Consider the following 25030-nt stretch of genomic DNA (forward strand, 5'->3'; position numbering starts at 1 on the left):
CATCCTTGTGGCCCTTCTCTGGACACACTCCAGCACCTCCAGATCCTACTTGCAATATATGTGCCAGAACTTCATGCAGTGCTCAAGGTGGGGTCTCACCAGAGCAGAGTAGAGGGGGAGAGAGTGGAGTAGAGGGGGAGAATATCAGTCCTGTGTCCTGGCGGTCACTGTACAACCAATGACAAAAATAAAGCTGGTCAAATAGAATGTAACAGTTTTTCACTGAAACCAACCAAACCAACCCACAAGTTTTACCAAAATCAGCACAGCTCAAGGGTGGGAAAAGGCATATTTCATTACAAGTTTGATTCAGCTTCATCTGTTGGATTTAACTTCTTGTTGTACATAAAATACATGGAATGTGAATTTGTGATTCCAGATGAATACCAAGAAACATAGTAAGCCAGAAAGAAAGCCGGTATTTCCTTCTGAGGAAAATATAGAGATGTCTACTTCCTTCTGGTGGAGGTTGATTTTGAACTTCCAAGCCATCTCTGCTAAACTTTCCTCTCCTCTGCAATAATTCACCCATTACAATGGCACTGGCTGTAAGGTGCTCTGTGATGATAGATGAGCAGCAGCAGTGTTGTTACTATTTGACAAAGCCCTTCTTAGTCCTCATACTTTAGGGTTCAGGTAGATACAGTTGAGATTGGGATTGGAAAAAAACAATAGGAATATATATCAAGAGAAATTTCTAATAGAGGAGCAAATATGTCTTTGAAGATATACAAAACCCTTCTGGAGGCATTCCTGTGTGACCTGGTCTAGGTGATTCTGCTGTGGCAGGGGGGTTGGACCGTGAGCTTTTGAGGCACCTTCCAGCCCCTAACATGCTGTGATTCTGTGAAATGCTTGGGGTTTAATTTTCCTTTCCCCACCATCCAGGATCCTAGGAACCCAATTCACCATGTGGGGTATTTTGGGGAGGTTGGGTTTTTTTGGTGTTTTTTGTTGTTGTTTGGTTTGTTTGGTTGGTTTTGTTTGGTGGGGTTTTTGTGGGGTTTTTGGGTTGAAACCAGGACATGCCAGGCTCTTAAATCACTAGGCTATATGATTTCTGTATGTGAGAACTAAGAGTGGTAGTTTCATGGTTTCATGGGTTTTTGGGGGGATGGGGTTGGTTGGTCAGTTGGGTTTGGCTTGGGGTTTTTTTGTCTGTTTGGCTGGCGTTTGTACATATGTAGCTTGTTTGGGGTTGAGTTGGTTGGTTCTTTTGTGGTTTCTGATTGCTTGCTTGGGTTTGGGGCTGGTTTTTTTCTTTGGTTTGGTCTGTGGTGTTTTTTTTTCCACAATTCATTTCCCCCTGATACTGTTTGGCTTTGTAGTCTGCTTTGTTCTAGGAAGAGATGTTTTGGCTGGTCATGCAAAAGCTGTAGTCATTGTCCCAGTATTGACCTAATGTACTAATGTCAGTGAAGGCTAGGTTCAAGATCATTTAATGCCAAGTCTTTTAAAATGGCTTTATGATGTGTGTTTATCAATCAGACAAGGAGATGATTTAACATCCACATGCCCAAGTTGTGCTTAGATGTCTCTACACTCAACTACATTACAGTTTAAGTCTTTTTGTAGCTATAAATACTGCGCAAAGGTTTTTCACCGTCTGACTAAATATTATTGCAAATGCAAAGTGAAAGTTTGATTTCACAGCTGCTGAATTCCAAACTGGTCTACAAAATGAGCGGAAGGCACAGCAGCTCAGCCTTGAGCCGAGTCCACAGAGCTAGGTGCTTCAAATACTGGTTTGTACTCTGAATTTGTTAAGTTACCCAATTTTATGAATACATTTTCTTGTAATGTTAGGCTTTATGTGAAATGATTTGGCCAATTATATCAATTATAGAGCTTGCAGTGATGGATCCTTAGCTTATCAGCCCATACTTGTAGCTTATTATGCAACAGTTCTAAGTTTTACTCTACTACTGTAAATTCCCTGGAGTACACAGTACTTTTCCAGTCAAAACTGGGAAAAGTTGCTAGTACCACTCAACTTGCTTGTTTTCTGATTCACCTAGAGCTGGATAAACCTGAACCTCACATTAATGATGCAATTAATTGCACTGAGATTTTTAATAGGGGCTTTAATATTTGGAAGGGCTTGCATTACAAAATCATTCTGGTCTCAACCAGGTTCATAGGACAGTAGCTGGTTGTAGCAGTTTAGGCTGGGTGCCTCTAAAAAGAAGCCACAGATTTGAGACCTCCAGTGTCTAGAGTGTCCAGCCCAGTGGGTGGCCACAGGCAATAGTGTATTGTTACCCATAAGTCCTGCACCCTTATCAATCTGGCCGCAAAGTTATTGTCTCTCTCTTTCTTTCCTCTCTGCTCCCATGGGAGAGAGACTCTCTTATCTGGTAAAAATGGGGGAGTATCAGAAGCTTTGGCCTGGGTAACTTTTTCTTTCTCCTGTGCAATCTTGGCCTGTTTAAGCCTAATACCAGGGTAAAAAGGAGGGGCAGTTCAGGTCTGGCCAGCCTGAAACCAGCCTAGCAATGAAGGCGGGGGAGGGAAGGGAAAGGAAGAGCGCTGGGGTTTTGGTGAACCCCAGCTGGGGAGAAGGAAAGCGTTGGGGCTTTTTTGGTCTGGTGTAGAAGAACTTTCTATGCTTTTCTATGCTCATCGCTGTGCTTTGCCATGCTCCTCACTATGCTCTGCAGTTATGTAGTATAGGAATTGCTTTTCCATCTAAACTTTCCATGACTATCCAATCCATTTGTGTGAACATTACTCTTTTGTCCCCTTTGGAGCAACAGAGCAATCTGACCCGCTCTAAACTAGGACACTGGTAAAAGAGGTTGAACTCTAATTAAACTCACTTGCTTCCAAACGTGCTGACATCAAGCTAAATGTTTTCCTTTGCTATTTTAATCATTCAGGTAATCTTAACTACTAATGTGGTCATGTTCTCTGTAACAGTAATTAGCATGAACATAGAATGAGGCTTGTCTTGTTAAATTGCCCATGTAGCAACTGTGGAATCAAGCCTAAACGTGGTGAAACCTTTCATCCAGAAGAATTATGATCTGTTCTTCATTTGGTAGAGCAACTGTGTGAGTCACTTGTTTAATTGTTACAGCTTCTTCGATTGCCAGGGAATATTTTTTTAACCCCCTCCCCACCTTCCTTTTTAATAATTAATATTTATAATTAGAATATTGGTTGGCTGTGCTCAGCTGCACAAAAAGTCAGATAGATGTTCTCTTCATTTGTGAAGATGAAGACTTGCAGAAACCATCTGGACTTTGACTGAAAAGGACTGTTACAACCGGCAAAGCACAGTGATGAGATTTATGGCAGGCAGAGCTACAACATTAAAGCAAAAGCCCTTTTGTCACTTTTCCCTAAATAAGATGACAGTAAGATTTATCAAGGGAGTGTTGAGTTTAGCTGTAACATGCTCTCATTTCAAACAGTCAGATAAAATGTATGCATCAATTATGAAGCACAGGATTATGTAATAGCCTTTTCCTCTAATTGTCTCAGTCGTAAAGCTCTCTCTCAGGATGTTTAACATACCTAACTCTCTGTATCAGATACATTTATTCTGTTTCTGGGGTTATAACTTCTGGGTGTTAGGTCATTAAAGCAGAGAAATGATATGTAAGGCTGTGATTGAAGGTGTAGTTAGCATGGTTCTAGTTCAGCTTGCACATAAATATATGCCAGAATACACAGACCAATGGGCTTCCATAATTCATTACAATTTATCTACCATAAGTTCAAAGATAAGCAAAAGTGCTGTCTTCCAGTTCATAGATCTCTAATAAATTATTCTACATAAATCCTTCCCATGATGGATTTTAAGATCTAGTCTAGCTGTAACTGAAGATCATAAAATTAAATGATGGTTTTGTTACTAGCATCACGGGTGACGGAACAGTGGAACAGGCTGCCCAGGAAGGTTCTGGAGTCTCTCTCTATGGAGATATTCAAGACCTGCTTGGATGCATTCCTGTTTAATCTGCTCTAGGTGATCCTGCTCTGGTAGTGGGGTTGGACTGGATGATCTTTCAAGGTCACTTTCAGCCTCAACATTCTCTGATTCTGACTGAAGAATGAATGATATCAATTTCACCATTAGTTCTCTTTGGTTGAAATGTTTTATGATGTTAAACAGAATCACAGAATGTTAGGGGCTATAAGGGACCTCCAAAGTTCATCCAGTCCAAGACCCCTGCCAGAGCAGGATTACCTAGAACAGTTCACACAGGAACACATACAGATGGGTGTTGAATATCTCAGAGAGGGATTCTCCACAACCCCCCTGGGCATCCTGTGCCAGTCTTCTGTCATTCTCATGGGGAAAAAATTCTTCCTTATATTTCCATAGAACTTCCTATGCCTCAACTTCCACCATTGACCCTTGCACTGTCAGTGGACATCACTGAGCAGAGCCTGGCTCCATCCTCTTGGCACTCACCCGGTACATCATTATAAGCATGAATGAGGTCACCCTGCAGGCTCCTATTCTCCAAGCTACAGAGCCCACAACTCCCTCAGTCTCTCCTCATAAGGAAGACGTTCCACTCCCTTAATCATCTTTGTGGCTCTGCACTGAATTCTCTCTAGCATTTCTGTGTCTTTCTTGAACTGAGGGGCCCAGAACTGGACACAATACTCCAGATTCAGCCTCACAAGGGCAGAGTAGAGGGAGAGAAGCACCTCTCTCAACCTACTAACCACAGCCCTTCTAATCTACCCCAGAATGGCGTTGTCCCTGTTGGCCATTGCTGGTTTATGGTCAACCTTCCATCCGCTAGGACCCCCAGGTCCTTTCCCCCTTAAAGAAGATACGATTTTTAAATGCACCAGGGATTCCAGGTTCATTTTCATCATTGTTTTTTGAACTTTTTAAAGCTTTTGAAGTTAACCAAACCAGAAAATACAATCCTGATGCCTTACCACTGCACTCAAAAATTTCAGCCAAATTTTGCTTACAGGCTTTGTCAGATACCTGCTGACGGTAATGGAAAGATTACCTCTTATCCTAGATGGCACTGGCTTAGCTTTTAGAAATAAATTCTTTTCTTCTGTGAATATTAAAGCAAGCAAAACTATTCTAGGTTTATTTCAATGTAAATGACAGCAGTGTTTGGCCATCTTAAATTTTTCATGCAGTCATGATATGCTTGGTAAGCTTTAGTATATTCTTGTTCATAATGATATCCAAACAATCCTGCACTGCAAAAGAATCCTCCTTACTCTGTCTGTGCTTTTGATGTTCCATATTCTACTTCATGCCATTCACAACAATTAGAACTTCAAGAAAGAAAAAAGGAAAAAAGCCTCTGCAACACACCATTGTATTTTAAACATTAAGAAACTCAGGTGTAAATGACTTTATTTACAGGTGCATTTGGGATCACAGGATGTTAGGGGTTGGAAGAGACCTCCAGAGATCATGGAGTCCAACTCCTCTGCCAGAGCAGACCATTGAATCTAACACAGTTCACACAGGAATGCATCCAGACAGGGCTTGAAAGTCTCCAGAGAAGGAGACTCCACAACCTCTCTGGGCAGCCTGTTCCAGTGCTCTGGGACCCTCACAGTGAAGAAGTTCCTCCTCATGTTGAGGTGGAACCTCCTGTACTGGAGTTTCTATCCATTGCCCCTTGTCCTATCCCAGGGTGCAACTAAGCAGAGCCTGTCCCCTGCCTCTTGACCCCCAGTCCTCAGATATATAGAAACATTTATTAAATCCCTTCTCAGTCTTCTCCAGACTAAACAGCCCCAGGGCTCTCAGCCTCTCCTCATCAGGCAGTGCTCCAGTCCCTTAATCATCCTGGTAGCTCTCAGTTGAACTCTCTCCAGCAGATCCCTGCCCATCTTGAACTGGGGAGCCCAAAACTGGATGCAGTATTCCAGGTGAGGTCTCACCAGGGCAGAGTAGAGGGGGAAGAGAACCTCCCTGGATCTGCTGGACACACTCCGCTTAACGCACTGCAGGATCCTGTTGGCCTTCCTGGCCAGCAGGGCACATTGCTGACAATGTTTGATCTGCGGTTCTTCGACTGTAACACTGTCATTAACTTGCACTGCAAGCATAGAGGTACAATTCCTTTTTGCAGGGGGGATTTGATTTTATGTTTCTGGTGGTTTGAGCCTTAACTGGAGTTTAAGAGCTCAGATGATAGCAAATTGAGAATTCCTCCCCTGGCCTCCCCTCCCTTTCCCTGATAAGGAAAAGGGAAAGTAAAAAACAAAAGAAACAACGAGGGGTAGGGAAAAGGGATGGGGTGGATCTACAGAAAAAAAATGAAAGAAGTAATCTGGAGCTGGTTTGGAAGTAGGAGAAGTCAATTTTCTAACAAAGTATACATATAGCAGTAACAGGGAGGGTTTACAAGTGTAAGGGATAAGGATAAATAGGAAAATATACAAACCCAAGCCTGGATGGCCTTGCAATTCCCTGGATGTACATGGATTCCAGTCCTTTAGAGAGACGTGGATGCAGCCTGGAGAGGGGAAGCCAGGCCCAGCCACATGGTCAGTGCAGGAAACCAGCAGCAGCTGATGTCTTTTCAGGCAGGAATAGAATAGAGTTAACCAAGTTGGAAGAGACCTTTGAGATAATCAAGTCCAACCTATCATCCAACACCATCTAATCAACTAAACCATGGCACTGAGCACCCCATCCAGTCTCTTTCTAAACACCTCCAGTGATGGTGATTCCACTATCCAATGGCCAATCTCTCTTTCTGTGAAGAACTTTTTCTTAACATCCAGCCTAAACCTCCCCTGGCACAGCTTGAGACTGTGTCCTCTTGTTCTGGTGCTGGTTGTCTGGGAGAAGAGACCAACCCCCACCTGGTTACAACAAGAAGAGAGAACAAGGGGCAGCAGTGTCCTCTTTTTATTAGGCTTGCTGGACAGGAAGGGGGAGCAGAATAGACCACCTTTGACCCAGGGGACCTCTCCTCCTGGGAAGGGGAAACAAAGTCCCTCTTTGTTCACCTGAATCAGGTTTCTTTTATCCTCTGGGAGGTGGGGGGGAGCAAGGCTCTTTCAGACATCCACCCAGGATGGGTGGAACCCAGCACAGTGTTGAGAGAGGGAGCATGAATGGTAATGACACTTATTCCCTCGTTAGGCAAATAAAAATGACAGGCTGAGTCAAGCTCTATGCTGAACCAGAATGAATATTAAAATCATATTATTTGGTAAATGAGAAAAGTCTGGTTTAATATAACCATCAGTCACTGAAAGACTTTAATTACATTTAAGCAAAAGCCATCTGAACAAAGTCTGAAGAGTATACTGATTGTGGTAATAAACCTCATGATCTGTCTTCAGAAGACTGAAATCTTATCTGTGTCATCCACAGCACATTACACCTTGTGTAAATAAAATGTTACATGGTTGCAGCCATTGGAATTTTATGGATGTAGAGCTCCTGTGACAGTTAAGGCTGGAAGAGACCAATTTTACCTCTGGTTTTCCTTCATGAATTATGTCCCTCCTTTCCCCATTCATGAATAATATATCCCTGTGTGGGGATTAGGCATTTCAGCCTGAGTTTTCCATTAAAATAGTTCATATTCTTTTTCTCTTTAAATTTATGAATATTTATTGAGGGATTCTGGGTTAGGTAATTGTATTTTCCCTTAATACATACACATGAACCCACATGCACATAATTCTGAACGAGAGCTATCTGTCTTGGGACTAGACTGCTCCTAAGCTCCTGCTAGCAAGCTGTAAGGTAAACATACCTTAATAAGCAATAGGCATAAAACAGCCTTTTCTCCCTCAATGTGAAATGGAGACAGATTACTCCCATAAAGGTTTTTTTTTAATTATTATTTATTTTTTTAATTCCAAGATAACGAAACACAGGCAAAAAAATGCATGAGAACTTGTCTCGGTCTGGAAAGGGAAAGAGACTCTTCCTGTGTCGTGAAATTAGAGGCACAAACAAGGCCAAAATATCAACAGCCAGACTATTTATTACATAAATAAAGTGGATGGATCAGAAGGGGAGAGAGAGGCAAAGAGAGAGAAGAGGAAAGGAATTATTTTACCACACCCCTCACCCCCCCAAGACAGTTTGAGTCTGTGGAGGAAAGGTGCTGCAGGAGATGTTGGGTCTGTAGAGAAAAGGTGCTGAGGCTTTGGCTGTAGAAGAGATGTGGTCCTCTGGGCAGCCTCTTCACCTCCATGAGTTGCAGCAGGCGGAACTTGGGACATGGAGAGAGGGTTCTGCTTCTTCCATGCTCCATGGTGATGTCTCTGTCCTCTCCTAGTTTTACTTCAGAGCAGCATTGCCCCAGGCTTTCCCTTCTCTCGTGTTTTCCTTCCCAGCAGCATTGTCCTTCTCCTGTGTTTTTCTTCATCCGTGTTTTCCTTCTGTGTTTTTCTTCTTCTGTGGTTTTGGTTCTTAGGTATGTGTCCAAGTATCGTCCCTCAGGAAATCAGGGGCCAGGTGGTGAATCCATTGTTTCACCATCCTCCCTTTCCGGGGTACCTGATGGGTCTTGTCTTATGCATATTCCCAATGGGTGGCCTCGGTCCATTGTTGTGAGGCCAACTGCACTCAGGTGAGCAATGTTATCTTTGCACCTTCCCAAGAGTTGTTCCAGTGGCTGTGCCCAACACACATCAGCTATTGTCTGGGCAAGCAGCAAAGGTGATTTTATCTTTGTTGAGTCGCACCAGGACAGACAAGCTTTAGTCTCTCACAGAACTGGAAAGGATCTCCATGCTAATTTCAAAAGGACATAAAGTTCCAGAACTGTTGCTGTAAGATGAAAATGAGAGCTCAAGGCAGAAAGAAAAAGGGCACCAGCAAGAGATGGAAATGAGCTATTAGGCTGGAAGGTTTGCCAAAGTTTCAAACTCAGGTTGGAACATTGCTTTTTATTGATTCATGTGGATGTCAATATACTAGTCTCGATTTTTTTGTAGATGACATTTGCATTTTACAAACACTGAAAAGTTATGAGGTGTAGTTGTGTGCAACAAGATTGTGAATCTTTGATGTGCCTCTTTCACATAGAAGTATAGTGGGGCTCTGGAAGACAGCTGACTGGTTTTGTATGAAAAGTTTTTGCCTCAAAAGAGAAGAGAGAAAAAAAAAGGGACAAGCAATTATTTATAGCCTCAAATTTTTCTACTAAGGATTCCCTTGCAAAACTACACAAAAGTGACTTCCAGTGTAAAGAAATTAGCTTTTTGTGTCTGAGTGCTGACAGTGAGGGTGACAGAGCACTGGAACAGGCTGCCCAGAGAGGTTGTGGAGGTTGTGGGGTCTCTTTCTCTGGGTGCATTCAAAAGCCACCTGGATGCATTCCTGTGCAGTCTAACCTGGGTGACCCTGCTTTGGCATGGGGGCTTGAACTTGATGATCTCTCGAGGTCCCTTCCAACCTCTAATATACTGTGATAAGATTCTCCCAAGCATAGATATTTGTCACTAGTCTTTGCTCCTTTGGTCATTTTAATGTGTGAACATCCATTTCAGAGGCAGCTATCATAAAATACTGCTGGAGGATGCAGTGACACAAGCTATATACATCCATGAGGAACCACTGTATGAAGGTGCTGTTAATCCTGATTTCATTTCAGACTAATTGCATTGTTGTTTGCAGGCAGTTGGACTTTGCTATTCAACAGTTGTGCCTGCCTTTGAAGCTACAGGAAGTATTTTGTTAAATGATGTGGAATTCAGACTGTAATTCCTATTTTACTTTTGTGTTCTCCTGCAGATAGTAACTTCATCCTTGCAAATGCTCAGGTGGCTAAGGGATTCCCTATTGTTTATTGCTCAGATGGCTTCTGTGAGCTTGCCGGGTTTGCACGAACTGAAGTCATGCAGAAGAGCTGCAGCTGTAAATTTTTACTTGGTGCTGAAACAAATGAGCAGATGATTCTTCAAATCGAGAAATCCTTGGAGGAAAAGGTAGAATTCAAAGGAGAAATCATGTTCTACAAGAAGAACGGTAAGCAGCTTTTCTTGCCTGTTTTGCTGGTCCCAAAGGATGAAACTTAGCATTCACAGACTTTTAAAACCTGCCTGGATGCATTCCTAAATGACTACCCTAAGTGATCCTGCTTTGGCAGGGAGGTTGGACTTGATATCTTGAGGTCTTTTCCAACCTCTAATGTACTGTGGTACTCTGATATACATAATGGAGGGGGTATAGGTCCCTGTAATGATTTTGTATGGTGGTAATCAGACCTACAAAAAGAGATGTCAGCAAAGGCAGTTGGGTACACATTGAGACTAAGTTTATATCAGCATTCCTAATTTTAAAGTACTAGTTACAAGGCTACATAGGAAACATTCTGGGTACTATACTGCATTGTGAGACACTTTTATCTGCAATGAGTGAAACTGCAGTTTCTGCTGTTTGTTAGCCCTTATCTTATGTTATGTTAAAAACTTGGAGGTTCTTAAGGCCAGGCTGGATGTGTCTCTGGGCAACCTGATGTAGTGTGAGGTGTCCCTGGCCATGGCAGGGGGCTTGGAATTGGATGATCCTGGAGGTCTCTTCCAACCCTAACAATTCTATGATTCTATGATTCTCTATTATGCTGTTCTTACCCCTCATGGCTGAAATTGGAATAAAAAATTAATATACATCATAGGTAGGCACTGGCTATGTAAAATGTTCACTCCCATAAATAAAATGCTCAGAACTTTGAATGATCCAAGTGAAACATTCTCCACACTATACATAGTGTATCTATATCTATACCTAATCTATCCCTATCTCTATATCTATCCCTAAATCAATCTCTATCCCTAACTCTATCCCTATCCCTATCCCTATCTCTATCTCTATCCCTATCTCTATCTCTATCTCTATCTCTATCTCTATCTCTATCTCTATCTCTATCTCTATCTCTATATCTCTCCCTCTCCCTCTCTCTCTCAATATAGATATATACATTAAACCCACTATATATAAATACAATCATAAAGATTTTCCAAAAGTATATATGTGCTCTAAGTTTAATTTGCATTTAAGTATGTATTGTCACATTAAAAAAAATAATTCTGGGCATTAAGCAACTACACAAACTTTGGTAAATTTCAGTCTTTCACCCCTGTGGTAAGGCTGCTTGTAAGGACAATTTCATAGTCAAGATGAGTGAGCCATGGAAGAAAGCACTTCATGATGCACACTTTACAGTTTCTTTCCTTTATATCAAGCCCCTTCAGTGTGTACCTGCTCTGGAAGTGTTTTTACTGCCATCACTCATGTGAGCTTCCAACGGGTTATACTAAGTGTGAGATACTAACAGGATTGCTGAAGGAGCCTTCATATGGGCTTAAAGATCCAGGAGCTCAAAGGATCCATGGGTGCCTCTTGACTATCACCTTTAGTATTATTATATAGCTAGATTTCTAGGCATATGTTGTGGCCTCATAATCCCCGTAGATCCTGCTTACATCTTTACATAATTAATAATAAGAAGAATAAGAAGATGAAGATGAAAAAGCAGAAGAAAGGAGAAGAAGAAAGGAGAAGAAGAAAGAGGAAAGAAGGAAAAGAAGCTGAAGACAAAGAAGAAAAAGAAGAAGAAGAAGAAAGAAGAAGAAGAAGAAGAAGAAGAAGAGGAAGAAGAAGAAGAAGAAGAAGAAGAAGAAGAAGAAGAAGAAGAAGAAGAAGAAGAAGACAAAGAAGAAGAAGAAGAAGAAGAAGAAGAAGAAGAAGAAGAAGAAGAAGAAGAAGAAGAAGAAGAAGAAGAAGAAGAAGAAGAGAGAAGGGAGGTTGTAGACAGACAGATGTTGGTCTCTTCTCCCAGGCAGCCAGTACCAGAACAAGAGGACACAGTCTCAGGCTGCACCAGGGGAGGTTCAGGCTAGATGTTAGGAAAAAGTTCTATACAGAAAGAGTGATTGCCCATTGGAATGGGCTGCCTGGGGAGGTGGTGGAGTCGCCATCACTGGAGGTTTTCAGGAGGAGACTTGATGGGGTGCTTGGTGCCGTGGGTTAGTTGTTTGGGTGGTTTTGGATTGGTTGATGGGTTGGACGCGGTGATCTTGAAGGTCTCTTCCAACCTGGTTTATTCTATGTATTCTATGTATTCTAAGAAGAAGAAGAAGAAGAAGAGGAAGAAGAAGAAGAAGAAGAAGAGGAAGAAGAAGAAGAAGAAGAGGAAAAAGAAGAAGAAGAAGAAGAAGAAGAAGAAGAAGAAGAAGAAGAAGAAGAAGAAGAAGAAGAAGAAGAAGAAGAAGAAGAAGAAGAAGAAGAAGAAGAAGAAGAAGAAGAAGAAGAAGAAGAAGAAGAAGAAGAAGAAGAAGAAGAAGAAGAAGAAGAAGAAGAGGAAGAAGAAGAAGAAGAAGAAAAGAAGAAGAAGAAAGAAGAAGGAAAGAGAAGAAGAAAGAAGGAAAGAGAAGAAGAAAGAAGAAAAAGAAGAAATAGTAGTAGGATTTATGAGGAATATGTGGCCCAAAGATATTTCTTGAAATCCTAGCCTTTATCCTATTATAAAGAAGGTGATAGTCAACAGGCACCCATGGATTATTTTTATTGTTATTATTATTGTTGGTATTATTATTCTTATTGTTGTTATTGTTATTATTATTAATGTTATAACCATTATTGTTGTTGTTATTCATATTTTCAGTATTCTTATTGCTAATATTATTTAATCTCAAATTACTGTTATAATAAATGCTTCCAAAATTAGTTTTCTAAAAGTAATAAATCTATCTTGACATGAACTTACACAAAACTTCTAAAAAGAAGGGAAAAACAGAGAGAGAGAGAGAGAGAGAGAGAGAGAAATGTTACGTAGATATCTGGTGTTCATGACTGACTTTTCCCAGAAATGTTGAGCTTATTTTTGCAGAGGCTGAGGTGATGTTCATTTTTGTTGGCTTTTTTATTTTCCATTTAGGACAAGCTCTCATAGTTCCTTACACTCATGTTTCAAAGAATGTAGCTGCAAATTTGTAACCCACGTCTAGGGGCTCAGTGAGCTTTCAATATATGTAAATGAAAGAAGCTAACATATTCATTTTATTGTCTTGGTCCTGGAAGAGAAATTATGATGCCTTTGCACTCTGAAGAAGTGCTCCAAATCTGTAACAGATATGATTAAAGCAGGCAGAAAGAGATTGCAGGGCAATTTGCTTATCAGCGAGGTGGCTGTACCACAGATACATAGACAAGAAAAAAACCCTGTTTAGAATAAAAGAATTCTGGTAGTTCATCCTCCTTGAATTGCTGCACACAATGTGAATGGAAGCCATTCCATGACACTTTCTGAGCATGAATAAATTGCACTGACTGCTTATTTTTGTATTTTTTTTCCCCATTTTCACCTATTTCTGTACCTCTGGGAAAGAGGAATGAATAGGTACTAAAATTACATGAGGCTGTTCTGCTATACAAGCAAAATTTGTTTTAAATAAAAAAAATAATAATCTTGGGGTTTCAACAGAGCTGCAAAGAGCAGACACCAAATTTGTAAATAGACCCTCTTGTCTCAGTGCTTTGGATTTGGGAATCACAGAATGTTAGGGGCTGGAAGGGACCTTAAAAGATCATTCAGTCCAATCCCCCTGCCAGAGCAGGATCCCCTAGACCACATCACACAGGAATGCATCCAGATGGGGTTTGAATATCTCCACAGAGGGTGACTCCACGACCCCCCTGGGCAGCCTGTGCCAGTGTTCTGTCACCTTCACAAGGAAAAAATCTTCCTCATGTTCACATGGAACTTCCTGTGCCTCAACTTCCACCATTGCCCCTTGCGTTGTCATCAGGCATCACCAAGCAGAGCCTGTCTCCAGCCTCTGGGCACTCATCCTGCACATCTTTATCAACATGAATGAAGTCACCCCTCAGGCTCCTCCTCTCCAAGCTACAGAGCCCTCAGCTCCCTCAGGCTCTCCTCATAAGGAAGATGTTCCACTCCCCTAATCATCTTTGTGGCTCTGTGCTGGTCTTTTTCTAGTAGTTCCCTGAGGTCCTTCCTGAACAGAGAGGCCCAGAACTGAGCACAATTCTTGACTTTTTTTGCAAGAAAAATTGAGCTTTTGAAGCTGTTAGGCTTATTCAGCTTTGAAAGTTTAAAACAAAACCAAACCAAACCAAACAAACAAAAAAACCTCTTTGCTGCAGAAAAATGTTTTTTAACTATTTTAAGGACTTTGGAATTATGGCCCCAATATGACTTCATTATTATCTGATATTGCAAATCAGTGTCAGTTTGGCTAGTGTCCTGTGTAATGCCAGGAACATAGGTCAGTAAGAGACAAGCAGCTAGCAATATCTAGTTGTCATAGGGTTACATTTCAGAGTCTCATCAAGAATTTAGACCATCAGAATGAAACTAAGAATCTGGATTTAGTTCTCTGTTCAGATGTGCCTCTTGGCTCTGTAGGCCAGGCTGCAAGACCAAGCTAACACCTTCATGGATAAATTCAACAACAGAAGCTCAGCTTCTGAGCTCACAAATAGACTGACATCCCTCAGCAAACTGCCAAAAGGTTAATAATCATACAATGATAGAATCAAGCAGGTTGGAAAAGACCTCAGAGATCATCAAGTCCAACCTATTACCTAACACCTCATGACAACTAAAGCATGGCTCCAAGTGCCACATCCAATCCTTTTTTGAGCACCTCCAGGGATGGTGACTCCACCACCTCCCTGGGCAGCACATTCCAATGGCCACTCTTTCTCTCTGTGAAGAAGTTTCTCCTCACCTTGAGCCTAAACTTTCACTGGTGCAGCATGAGAATGTGTCCTCTTGTTCTGTTGCTGACTGCCTGGGAGAAGAGACCAACCCCCACCTGGCTACAACCTCCCTCCAGGTAGTTGTAGACAGCAATAAGGTCTCCCCTGAGCCTCCTCTTCTCCAGGCTAAACACCCCCAGCTCCCTCTGCCTCTCTTCATAGGGCTGTGCTCCAGATGTCTCCCCAGCTTTGTGGCCCTTCTCTGGACACATTCAAGTATCTCAATGTTCTTCTCAAATTGATGAGCCTGGAACTGGACACAGTACTAAAGGTGTGACCTAATCATTGCTGAGCACAGGGCACAATGACTTCCCTGCTCCTGCTGGCCACACTATTCTTGATGCTGGCCAGGATGCCATTGGCCTCTTTGGCCATCTGGGCACACTGCTGGCTCATTTCAGCTGCTGTCAACCACTACCTCCAGGTCCCTTTCTGCTTGGCTGCTCTGCAGCCACCCTGACCCCAGCCTGTAGCACTGCATGGGGTTGGTGTGGCCAAAGTGTAGAACCTGGCACTTGGACTTATTAAATGCCATCCTGGTGGACTCTGCCCCTCTGTCCAAGCCTGTCAAGGTCACTGTGGTATGGCATGACACCTTTTTAATATGAACTGACTCCTCACTTTGACAGTCTTCAGAAATCTATCTTGGCTTTGGGAAACATTAAGTCCGTGCAGCTAGAGAAGAAGCATTCATTAGAGCTTTCTAATTGGGGGGGGTGGGGGGTGGGGTGGGGTGTGGAAATCCATACAGAGATATCCATTTTCTTGTGACCTTTAGTTACAAATGTAGAGGAAGTCCCTCGACAAGTTGCTTGGCAGGACAGTTCATGGAAACTTGACCTCACAGCTGCTCTGCCTTCAAAACCTGGCCTGAAAATAAGAACGCTAAAAGCTTTTGTGGTTGGTTTGTTCACATTATCTAAATTATAATGCAAAAGAAAGGAGAAGAGAAATGAAAAGAACAAAAAGGGGGGGAAAGATTGAAAAAGTAGCCTCCTGGTAATATCTAATTGCAGTCACATAAGCCATAAGCAATGATTTCTGTCTTTATAAAAGCATCTTCTTTTGTCTTATTTTTCTTTCTTTTTCCTTTGTCTTTCTTTTTCCTTTTCCATTTCCTTCCTTTCCTTTTTTCCCCCCTTTTTCTAATTTATTTTGTTGTTGTCCCTTTCCAAATAGCTCAGTAGTCATTTAGTTTCACTGAGCTTCACTGGGGAAGGTCTTTCTCTTAGAAAGCAATATTAGTTGTCAATACAGACAGAAAGCATGACCTTATTTTCCTCTGTTTCGCAGAACAGGAATTTTTTGGGCTCTTTTTCTCTCCAAACACTTCATTTGAGACACCTACGGTCTCTAATGGAAGGTTATGTGTGGCCTTGAAGTGTGCAGATGTTTTGCTATGGTTCCAGCTTCTGCAGCAGAAGAGGAAGATGGGGCAGATTTTCCCAGAAAGCCTGGGCTACAATTCCACAGAGCCTCTGGTGAAGCACTCAGTCAAAGCCTGCAAGGACACAAACCAAGAGGATGAGCTTCACTTTGAAGAAATAAAAAGAGCTGTGAAGTGCCCTGTTTGCAATGTGATCTAAAACACTGGAGATCTGCTGTAATGTTGCTGTAATCCCAGCATGGATTTAGGAGGGGCAGGTCCTACCTGACCAACCTGATCTCCTTCTATGACCTGGTGACTGCCTGGTGGATGTGGGGAGGCCTGTGGATGTAGTCTGCCTGGACTTCAGCAAGGTCTTTGACACTGTCCCCCATAGCAAACTCCTGGCCAAGCTGGCAGCCCGCAGCCTGGACACTCTGAGCTGGGTTAGGAGCTGGCTGGATGGCTAAGCCCAGAGTGTGGTGGTGAATGATGCCACATCCACCCGGCGGCCATTCACTAGTGGTGTCCCCCAGGGATCAGTGCTGGGCCCCATCCTGTTCAATATCTTTACTTATGATCTGGATGAGGGGATTGAGTCCATCATCAGTAAGTTTGCAGATGACACCAAGCCGGGGGCAGGATACAATGAGGGGTAGTGGAGATAAACTACAGCACAGGAGGTCCCACCTAAACATAAGGAGGAACTTCTTCACTGTGAGGGTCCCAGAGCACTGGAAGAGGCTGCCCAGAGAGGTTGTGGAGACTCCTTGTCTGGAGACTTTCAAGTCCTATCTGGATGCATTCCTGTGTGACCTGTAGTATGGTCCTGCTCTGGCAGGGGCATCAGACTATACGACCTCTGGAGGTCCCTTCCAACCCCTGACATTCTGTGATCTTGTGTGATCCTGTGATAATAAAGATTAATAAGTTGCTTATTTGCTTGAAGCAGCTATATTAACTATGTTCATTTATCATTATCAAAGTTGTGATTTTCACAAGAGAAAAAGTACTCTAATTATAGCTATGCTTTTCAGCTCCATTCCCTTTCTCTTTAGTTCCATTTTTGGTTTTGGTTTCTTCAAAGAATTGTTTTAGTTTTTCTCTTTTCTCTCCTCAATGAAATGTTGACATCTTGTCAAAATGACACAAAATTCAAAATTAAATGTGATCCTGGGAATCTCTGAATAAGCTCATGAAAGAGGGGGTCTGATTTTCCCCAGGCAAAGTCTTTGGTGTCCTAGTCTGTCACTCTTGGATTCTGTGGTGGAAAAGTAGGAATGGTCAGGCCAAAACATTTCTGGTAATATCTTTCATTTAGCAGCAGCTGTACTTTGCTAGCAATTAATCACTCTGTCACTAAGGCTGTGTTGCAATGCTGAGGGTTTAGTATCAACCATTTTGACAGGTTATTACAGCTATCTATAGGACAATATTTTTGTCTTTGTCTTTTGTGTAGCAAATCCCTGGAAATAGGGTGATATATATATATATGTATGTATATATATAAGTCTTGATTTGCATCTACTTAAAAGAAAATTTAGTTTACTAGTCAAGTACTGAAACAAAGAAATATGTTTGGTTAATCTGTGCAACCCTTTCATGGAGCCCTGCATGTCAATCCCTCTCCTCGCTACAGAGAGGTGCAGATTTGTTACTTCATTTGTTATTTCCTACCCTTTGCCTGATGGAAGGAGCAATACAAGTTGTCTCAGTGCCTGTCTGGAAAGTGGTGTTACAATCAAACTCCTGAGAAAGTGAAGATAGCCCCTGACAGTTGACACATGACAAAAAGAGGAAGGCTTAGGCTTGTCAGCCTGGACAAAACTACTCCCAGATTGTCAAGAGCAAAAGGAGAACAATAGCTTTGCACCAGTATTGCTGCTGCTAAGTAATTAATGGAGTGTATATGGCTAAGAAGACACTGCAGGAAAGTTCCATTAAAAATTTGTTGAGATGGGTGCCAAATTTAACTACTTTATTCCAGAACCAAATGCACTAGTTGTCAAGAACCCCATTCCATCTGTATACTATGGCACCTCTGCAATACCTAATTATCCACCAAAGATTTGCATTCTTGCTATTTCATTGGCTTTGTCTGGTGTGGTCACGACAGATGTATTACTGTGTGGTGAATAAGCATAGCTCATCAACAGGGCCAATGGGCTGTCTGAGGCTTGGTTTAAGCAGGTCTTATTTTCTAGGGATGATTACTTCTGAGGGTGTTTCAGTCTGGAGGATGGGAGAAAGAAAGAAAGGCTAGTTAAGAGAGTGACCATAAAGTACTACCTTTCTGTCTCTCTCTCTCTGTCTCTCTCTGTCTCATTTCTATCTCTATATCTATGTCTATGTCTATCTCTATGTCTATCTCTCTCTCTCACCTCTATCTCTATCTGTCTATCTCTGTATCTATGTCTATCTCTCGCTCATCTATATCTCTGTCTCTCCCTATCTCTATCTCTATATCTCTATCCCTACCTCTATCCTTACCTCTATCTATATCTCTATTTCTACCTCTACCTCTATCTCTACCTATCTCTACCTCTACCTCTATCTTTATCTTTATCTCTACCTCTACCTCTACCTCTACCTCTACCTCTACCTCTGTCTCTCTCTATCTCTATCCCTACCTCTATCTCTATCATCTCCATCTCCATCTCCCTCTCTATCTCTATCTCTATCATCTCTATCTCTATCTCTGTCTCTCTCTCTATCTCTGTCTCTATCTCTATGTCTCTCTCACCTCTCTCTCTCTGTCTATATCTGTATCTATACACACATATATAAAGGTGGACTATAGCCAAATTACTTTGTGATAAGGTTATGCTTCATTCAATGTCTTTTCTCCTTCCCAGTGCTTATATGTGCTTATATTAGCCTTTAGGATATTAAAATATCTTTTGAACCTTTGGTTCATAATGCAAAAAAAAAACCAAAACCCTAACATTAGACTTTCTCCAAGAGTGTTGGCTTGGAGCAATAAAGAGACCATATATAAATAAACCTCCACAAGAAATTTATTTGATAGACAATTCTTAACAATACAGAAGATCTTTGTATGCAACATCTGAAGCAGGGGAAGAATTTCTGTCTCACAGATGACTGCACTCAAAAGAACTGTAACAAAACAGGGCACTACTTTTTTCTTGAGGAGTAGAAAATTGTTAATTTGCCTTATAGAACTATCTGATGTTGGCTTTCAGCAAAAGCTGGGTAATGGATTGCATGCAATCAGTGTGTTTTTTCCAAGAATGCTCCTCAATAGTGGAAGGCAGCACGCTTCTGTTCTTGGCAGAGTGCAAGAGCATATTGACCTAGTCCTGACCTGAAATGGATCATTGCCTCTAGTCCTCAAGAATACTTCCTATTCATTTGCTCTTATCATAGCAAAGGAAACAAAACCAAACAAACAAAACAACCAAACCAATTGAATAAACAAACCACCAACCCAACCAAGAAAAAAAATAAGCAACAAAACCAAACCAAATCACAGAATCACAGAACCATCAGGGTTGGAAGAGACCTCAAAGATCATCAAGTCCAATCTGTCACCACAGACCACATGACTACTAAACCATGACTTCAAGTGCCATGTCCAGTCCCCTCTTGAACACCTCCAGGGACGGTGACTCCACCACCTCCCTGGGCAGCACATCCAAAAAGCCAATTACTCTTTCTGTGACAAACTTTCTCCTCACCTCGAGCCTAAACTTCCCCTGGTGCAACTTGAGACTGTGTCCTCTTGTTCTGGTGCTGGTTGCCTGGAAGAAGAGACCAACCCCCACCTGGCTACAACCTTCCTTCAGGTAGTTGTAGACAGCAATAAGGTCTCCCCTGAGCCTCCTCTTCTCCAGGCTAAACGATCTCAGCTCCCTCAGTCTCTCCTCACAGGGCTGTGCTCGAGGTCTCTCCCCAGCCTTGTTGCCCTTCTCTGGACACATTCAAGCATCTCAGTGTCCTTCCTAAACTGGACACAGTACTCAAGGTGTGGCCTAACCAGTGCAGAGTACACCACCCTCCCAAACAAACAAACTAAAACCAAACCAACAACAATAAGTTCTCCTTGGAGCCTTCTCTTCTCCAGACTGAGCGGCCCCAACTCTCTCAGATTCCCCATCATCGGACACTTGTAAGGTTCAATTGCTTGCCCATGTTGTCTGGACTGTGATTTTGACTAGAGAAGTTGGATAGGGTGATCCTTGAGGTCCCTTCCAACCAGGTGTTACATGACTCTGTGATTCTGTGAGTTATATAGCAAATGTGAGCAGAGAAAGGTTGGCATGAGTTAAAAATTTTGCCAAACTTGGCATTATGTGTGGTATTACAAATCTCACTGTTCGTAAGATGCAAGGAGTTAATTCTGTTTCTATTCTAAGTCTGGTGTCTGATTAGTTTAATTATCTTTGAACTAGTGGAATGATTCTTTACCAAGTCTTCTCTCAAGAGGTTTTAATGAGTCTTGTCAGATCACAGAATCATAGAATCAGTCAGGGTTGGAAGGGACCACAAGGATCATCTAGCTCCAACGCCCCTGCCATGGGCAGGGACACCCCACACTAGATCAGGCTGCCCAGAGCCTCATCCAGCCTGGGCTTAAACACCTCCAGGGCCGGCACCCCAACCACCTCCCTGGACAACCCATTCCAGGGCTTCACCACTCTCATGGTAAAGAACTTCCTCCTCACATCCAGCCTGAATCCAACTCCAGCTTCATTCCATTCCCCCTAGTCCTATCACTACCTGATATCCTAAGAAGTCCCTCCCCAGCCTTCCTGTAGGCCCCCTTCAGATACTGGAAGTCCACAATTAGGTCACCTCAGAGCCTTTTCTTCTCCAGACTGAACAGCCCCAACTCTTTCAGTCTGTCCTCATAGGAGAGGTGCTCCAGCCCTCTGCTCATCCTCGTGGCCCTTGATGATTAAGGCAGAATGATTCCATGGTACACATGGAAGCTTTGGATATCACATTAACAAAATGAAAGATATTCCAGTGAAATAAGCAACATCAGTTGGGAGTTCAAAGACAAGCATGGTTTCAAAGGACTCAGCAGCTTCATTAAATTCTATTTCATTTCTTTTTATTTTATTTTCTAGAGAAAGTTGTATTACTGAGCTTCAGCCAGTGATGAGAAGAGATTTACATGAGCTGAACATCTGTGATTCCTCAATTACTGACCTTTTAAATAACATATTTCTTCATTTTGGAATTACATTAGTTGTACATTTAGTAGTTTACTCTCTTTTTTCCACCCCGCTCTCTCTCTGCTAAAAGACAGCTGTTTGAATTAAATTTGTTCTTTATCCTTGCAGGGTCTTCATTCTGGTGCCTACTGGATATTGTTCCTATAAAGAATGAGAAAGGAGATGTAGTACTCTTTTTGGCCTCTTTCAAAGATATAACAGACATGAAAGTGAAGATTGCTGCAGAAGACAAAAAGGAAGGTCTGTGTAATTGCAACGATATTGATAAGTTTTGCTCACACCTATGTACTTTTCAATACAGAGACTTCTAGATCTCCAAAGAAGAAAACAACATATTACATGGAAAGATAATCTGCCAAGGTTCTAATTTGTACATTTTATTTACATAGCCCCTTGCAGGCTGTAAGCATGGAAACCAGGGCACAGGGTACTTTCTCCCCACAATTAAATGTTTGCATACACCAGGCTTTAATTTATTTACTTACTGAATTTTAAGAGGTACCTTTTGTAAAAGACCTTTTCAGACACTTCTTCTGTGAACCTGATTTCAGCATGGCTGAAAGAGGTTTTTCTGTGAGAAGAATATGCAGCATCAGAAGTGTGACTATTTAAGAAAGATATTGAGATGCTGCCACATGTCCAGAGAAGGACAACAAGGCTGCGGAGGGGTCTTGAGCAAAAGCCTTATGAGGAGAGGCTAAGGGGCTGGGGATGTTTAGCCTGGAGAAGAGGAGGCTCAGGGGAGACCTTTTTGCTCTCTACAACTACCTGAAGGGAGGTTGTAGCCAGGTGCGGGTTGGTCTATTCTCCCAGGCAGCCTGTGACAGAAGGAGAAGACACAGCCTCAAGCTGTGCCAGAGGAGGTCTGATCTGGATGTTAGGAACAAAATCTTCCCAGAAGGAGAGACTGGCCATTGGAACGGACTACCTGAGGAGGTGGTGGAGTCACCATCACTGGAAGTGTTTAAAATAAGACTGGATGAGGAACTTAGTGCCATGGTTTAGTTGATCAGATGGTGTTGGGTGATAGGTTGGAGCTGATGATCCTGAAGTGTTTTTTTCCAACCTGGTGAATTCTGTGTTCCCAAAAACTATTATCTTAGGACAGATTTTCTCAACTTTATCCTATCATCATTGCAAAACTTTGTGTAATGGATAGTAACTACAGAATCACATGAGGGAAAACAATCAAGAGTGAGACATGTTTTTGTCAATAATGGCCAGAGCAGGGGCATTCTGGAATTTGCAAAGAGATGCATTTCACAGTCTCATTAGCTACAGGTTGTCTGCTGTGGAGTGAGCATAATGCTTCTGGCTCATGTCCTGGTTACTCAGACAGCTTGAGTCCGCTGTACAAGAAGTTTATGGTGGTTCTGCTTGTGTGTGCTGGATTTAGTTTCTAAGGAAGGTTCTAAGGAAGCCTGCAAAGGGCTCTCTTGTCCATGTGTTGAGCACTTGTCCTTCACATTAGCTCCATCTCAGGAAGGTCTCAAGAAATCTTTACTTGTTACCACCTGAACTTTATGACTGAAAGAACAGTGTAAGTCTTATCTCCCATTTGAGGGCTAAAGGCTTTCTTTTACATTTCAAGGTTTTAAAAGTACCATCTTTTATCTGAGGAATGAGAACATGCTTTTTAGGCTGTAACCTTCTCCTATAAGATTGTAAGAGATCTTAGGCTATTAATGAGGCTCATGTTAATGTTGGCAAAGAGGTAGGGTTAGTATTTTTCCTTAGAAAAGGCTTCTGAGCTTATCATGTGTGATGGTTGTGGTTCTATATCTGATTTTATTTTGAAAGAAAAAATAACAACAAAAGACAAAAAGAACAGTTAGGAAATGTATCACCTCTTTTCTGGTGAGAGAAGAGGGAAGCTAAGACTAAATTGCAAAACACCATTTTTAGAAGGGGATATTGTGGGAAGGGATTATCATTGCACAGGAAGGAATGTGCAGAAGCATCAGGAAAGGCCTCAAAATATGACAGTTTTTCATAACAATTACTTTGCATGATATTTAAGGAAATATGAAAGTGTTTTGGTTTTCATCACAGGACAAAACCAAAAAAACAACAAGTGTATTTAAAGTGACTTCTTGCTTATGGTTGGATCTCCTGGCATAAGTTCATAGTAAGATCAGTCATAGAACCATAGAATTGTTAGGGTTGGAAGAGACCTCAAGGATCATCTAGTTCCAAGCCCCCTGACATGGGCAGGGACACATCACACTACAGCAGGTTGCTCAGAGCCACATCCAGCCTGGCCTTAAAAACCTCCAGGGATGAGGATTCTGCCACCTCCGTGGGCAACCTGTGCCAGTCTCTCACCACCCTCATGGGGAAGAACTTCTTCCTAACATCCAATCTGACTCTACCCATTTCTAGTTTTGTTCCATTCCTCCCAGTCCTATCACTCCCTGACACCCTAAAAAGTCCTTCCCAGCTTTCTTGTAGCCCCCTTCAGATACCGGAAGGCCACAATTAGGTCTCCTTGGAGCCTTCTCTTCTCCAGAATGCACAGCCCATGAAAGACAAAAGCAAGTCTGCTTTTTGCTGTTATTGTTGTTTTGTTTTGGGGGTTTTTGGTTGAGTTTTGCTTCTTGTTTGTTTTTTTTTTTTTAAGAAGCAGAATTAAACACCTAGTGGTTTATAAAAAAATAAATTGTTTCCTGCAGAACAGTGATCTGTAATAACAGTATGGCAAAAAGAAGTGCAACTCAAGAACAACAGAGAAACAGATGAGCCCTTTGCGCTCATCCATAATTTAAGAACCCTTTTGGAATTTGGTTTGAGTTTTCAATGGTTTGATGATAGAGAGATGAAAACTTTCACAACCAAAGTTCATTTAGCTGCATATTCTCTGAAACATCTCCCTTATGAGGACAGCCAGAGGGAGCTGAGGGCTCTTTAGCTTGGGGAGGAGGAGCCTGAGGGGTGACTTCATTCATGTTTGTAAAGATGTCCAATGACAGCACAAGGGGCAATGGTGGATGTTAAGGTGTAGGAAGTTCCATGGAAACATGAGGAAAACTTTTTGCTCTGTGAGACTGACAGAAGACTGGAACAGGCTGCCCAGGGGGGCTGTGGAGTTGTGGAGGTCGTGGAGACCTGTCTGGATGTATTCCTGTGTGATTTGGTTAGGTGATCCTGCTCTGGCAGGGGGCTTGGACTGGATGAGCTTTCGAAGTCCCTTCCAGCCCCTAACATTCTGTGATTCTTTTGGTTTACTTTTCTTCTTTGTAGCTGGCATGCATAGCTCATGTAGGCACTGAAGCTGGAGATGGGGAAATACAAAGCTTCTCCATCTTCCTCCTTCATCTTTCAAGAAGCCATTCGATTTTGCACTGCAAGTTTGTCCTTCTATTTTCAATATATTCCCCCCATCCTTCTCTTTCTTTACTGACATGCAAAAAAAAATCAACTGGAGAGAGCTTTTAAATGAATTATGTGAAACATCCTTCACTGAGAAGTTTTGTTTAGTTTTGGGCTTGGTTTTTTGGGGCTTTGTTTCATTTTGTTGTAGAGTCAAAATTATATCAGTCTTCTGTAATTCAAATCTTTCTTGCTTTCTTGCTTTGCTTGTTCTTAATTTCTAGGTCTGCTAATTTAATTTCCCCCCCTTAATTTGTATGCATTGAATTTAGTTTAATTAAACCTGTGTGACAGACAGCTTCTTTATTCCCATAATTCCTTTTTTTCTTAATCCTGACACATCACAAAATGTCTGCTTTCATTTACTCTGGCATCAATTCACTGTAATTCCATCAG

The 25030-nt window shown here is 42.0% G+C and overlaps 1 protein-coding gene across 1 annotated transcript in view; it reads left to right on the forward strand.

Moving 5' to 3' along the window:
• The window catches only part of KCNH8 (potassium voltage-gated channel subfamily H member 8), a 177271-nt gene that overhangs the window by 56761 nt on the left and 95480 nt on the right, over window positions 1-25030 (forward strand). Inside the window, exons 2-3 of the mRNA XM_054161403.1 lie at window positions 9707-9940; window positions 21374-21505. Of these exons, the coding sequence (XP_054017378.1) occupies window positions 9707-9940; window positions 21374-21505 (366 nt within the window). The remainder of the gene's footprint in view (window positions 1-9706; window positions 9941-21373; window positions 21506-25030) is intronic.

Source organism: Dryobates pubescens, chromosome 4 (genome assembly GCF_014839835.1).
Source record: "Dryobates pubescens isolate bDryPub1 chromosome 4, bDryPub1.pri, whole genome shotgun sequence".
Lineage (NCBI taxonomy): Eukaryota > Metazoa > Chordata > Aves > Piciformes > Picidae > Dryobates > Dryobates pubescens.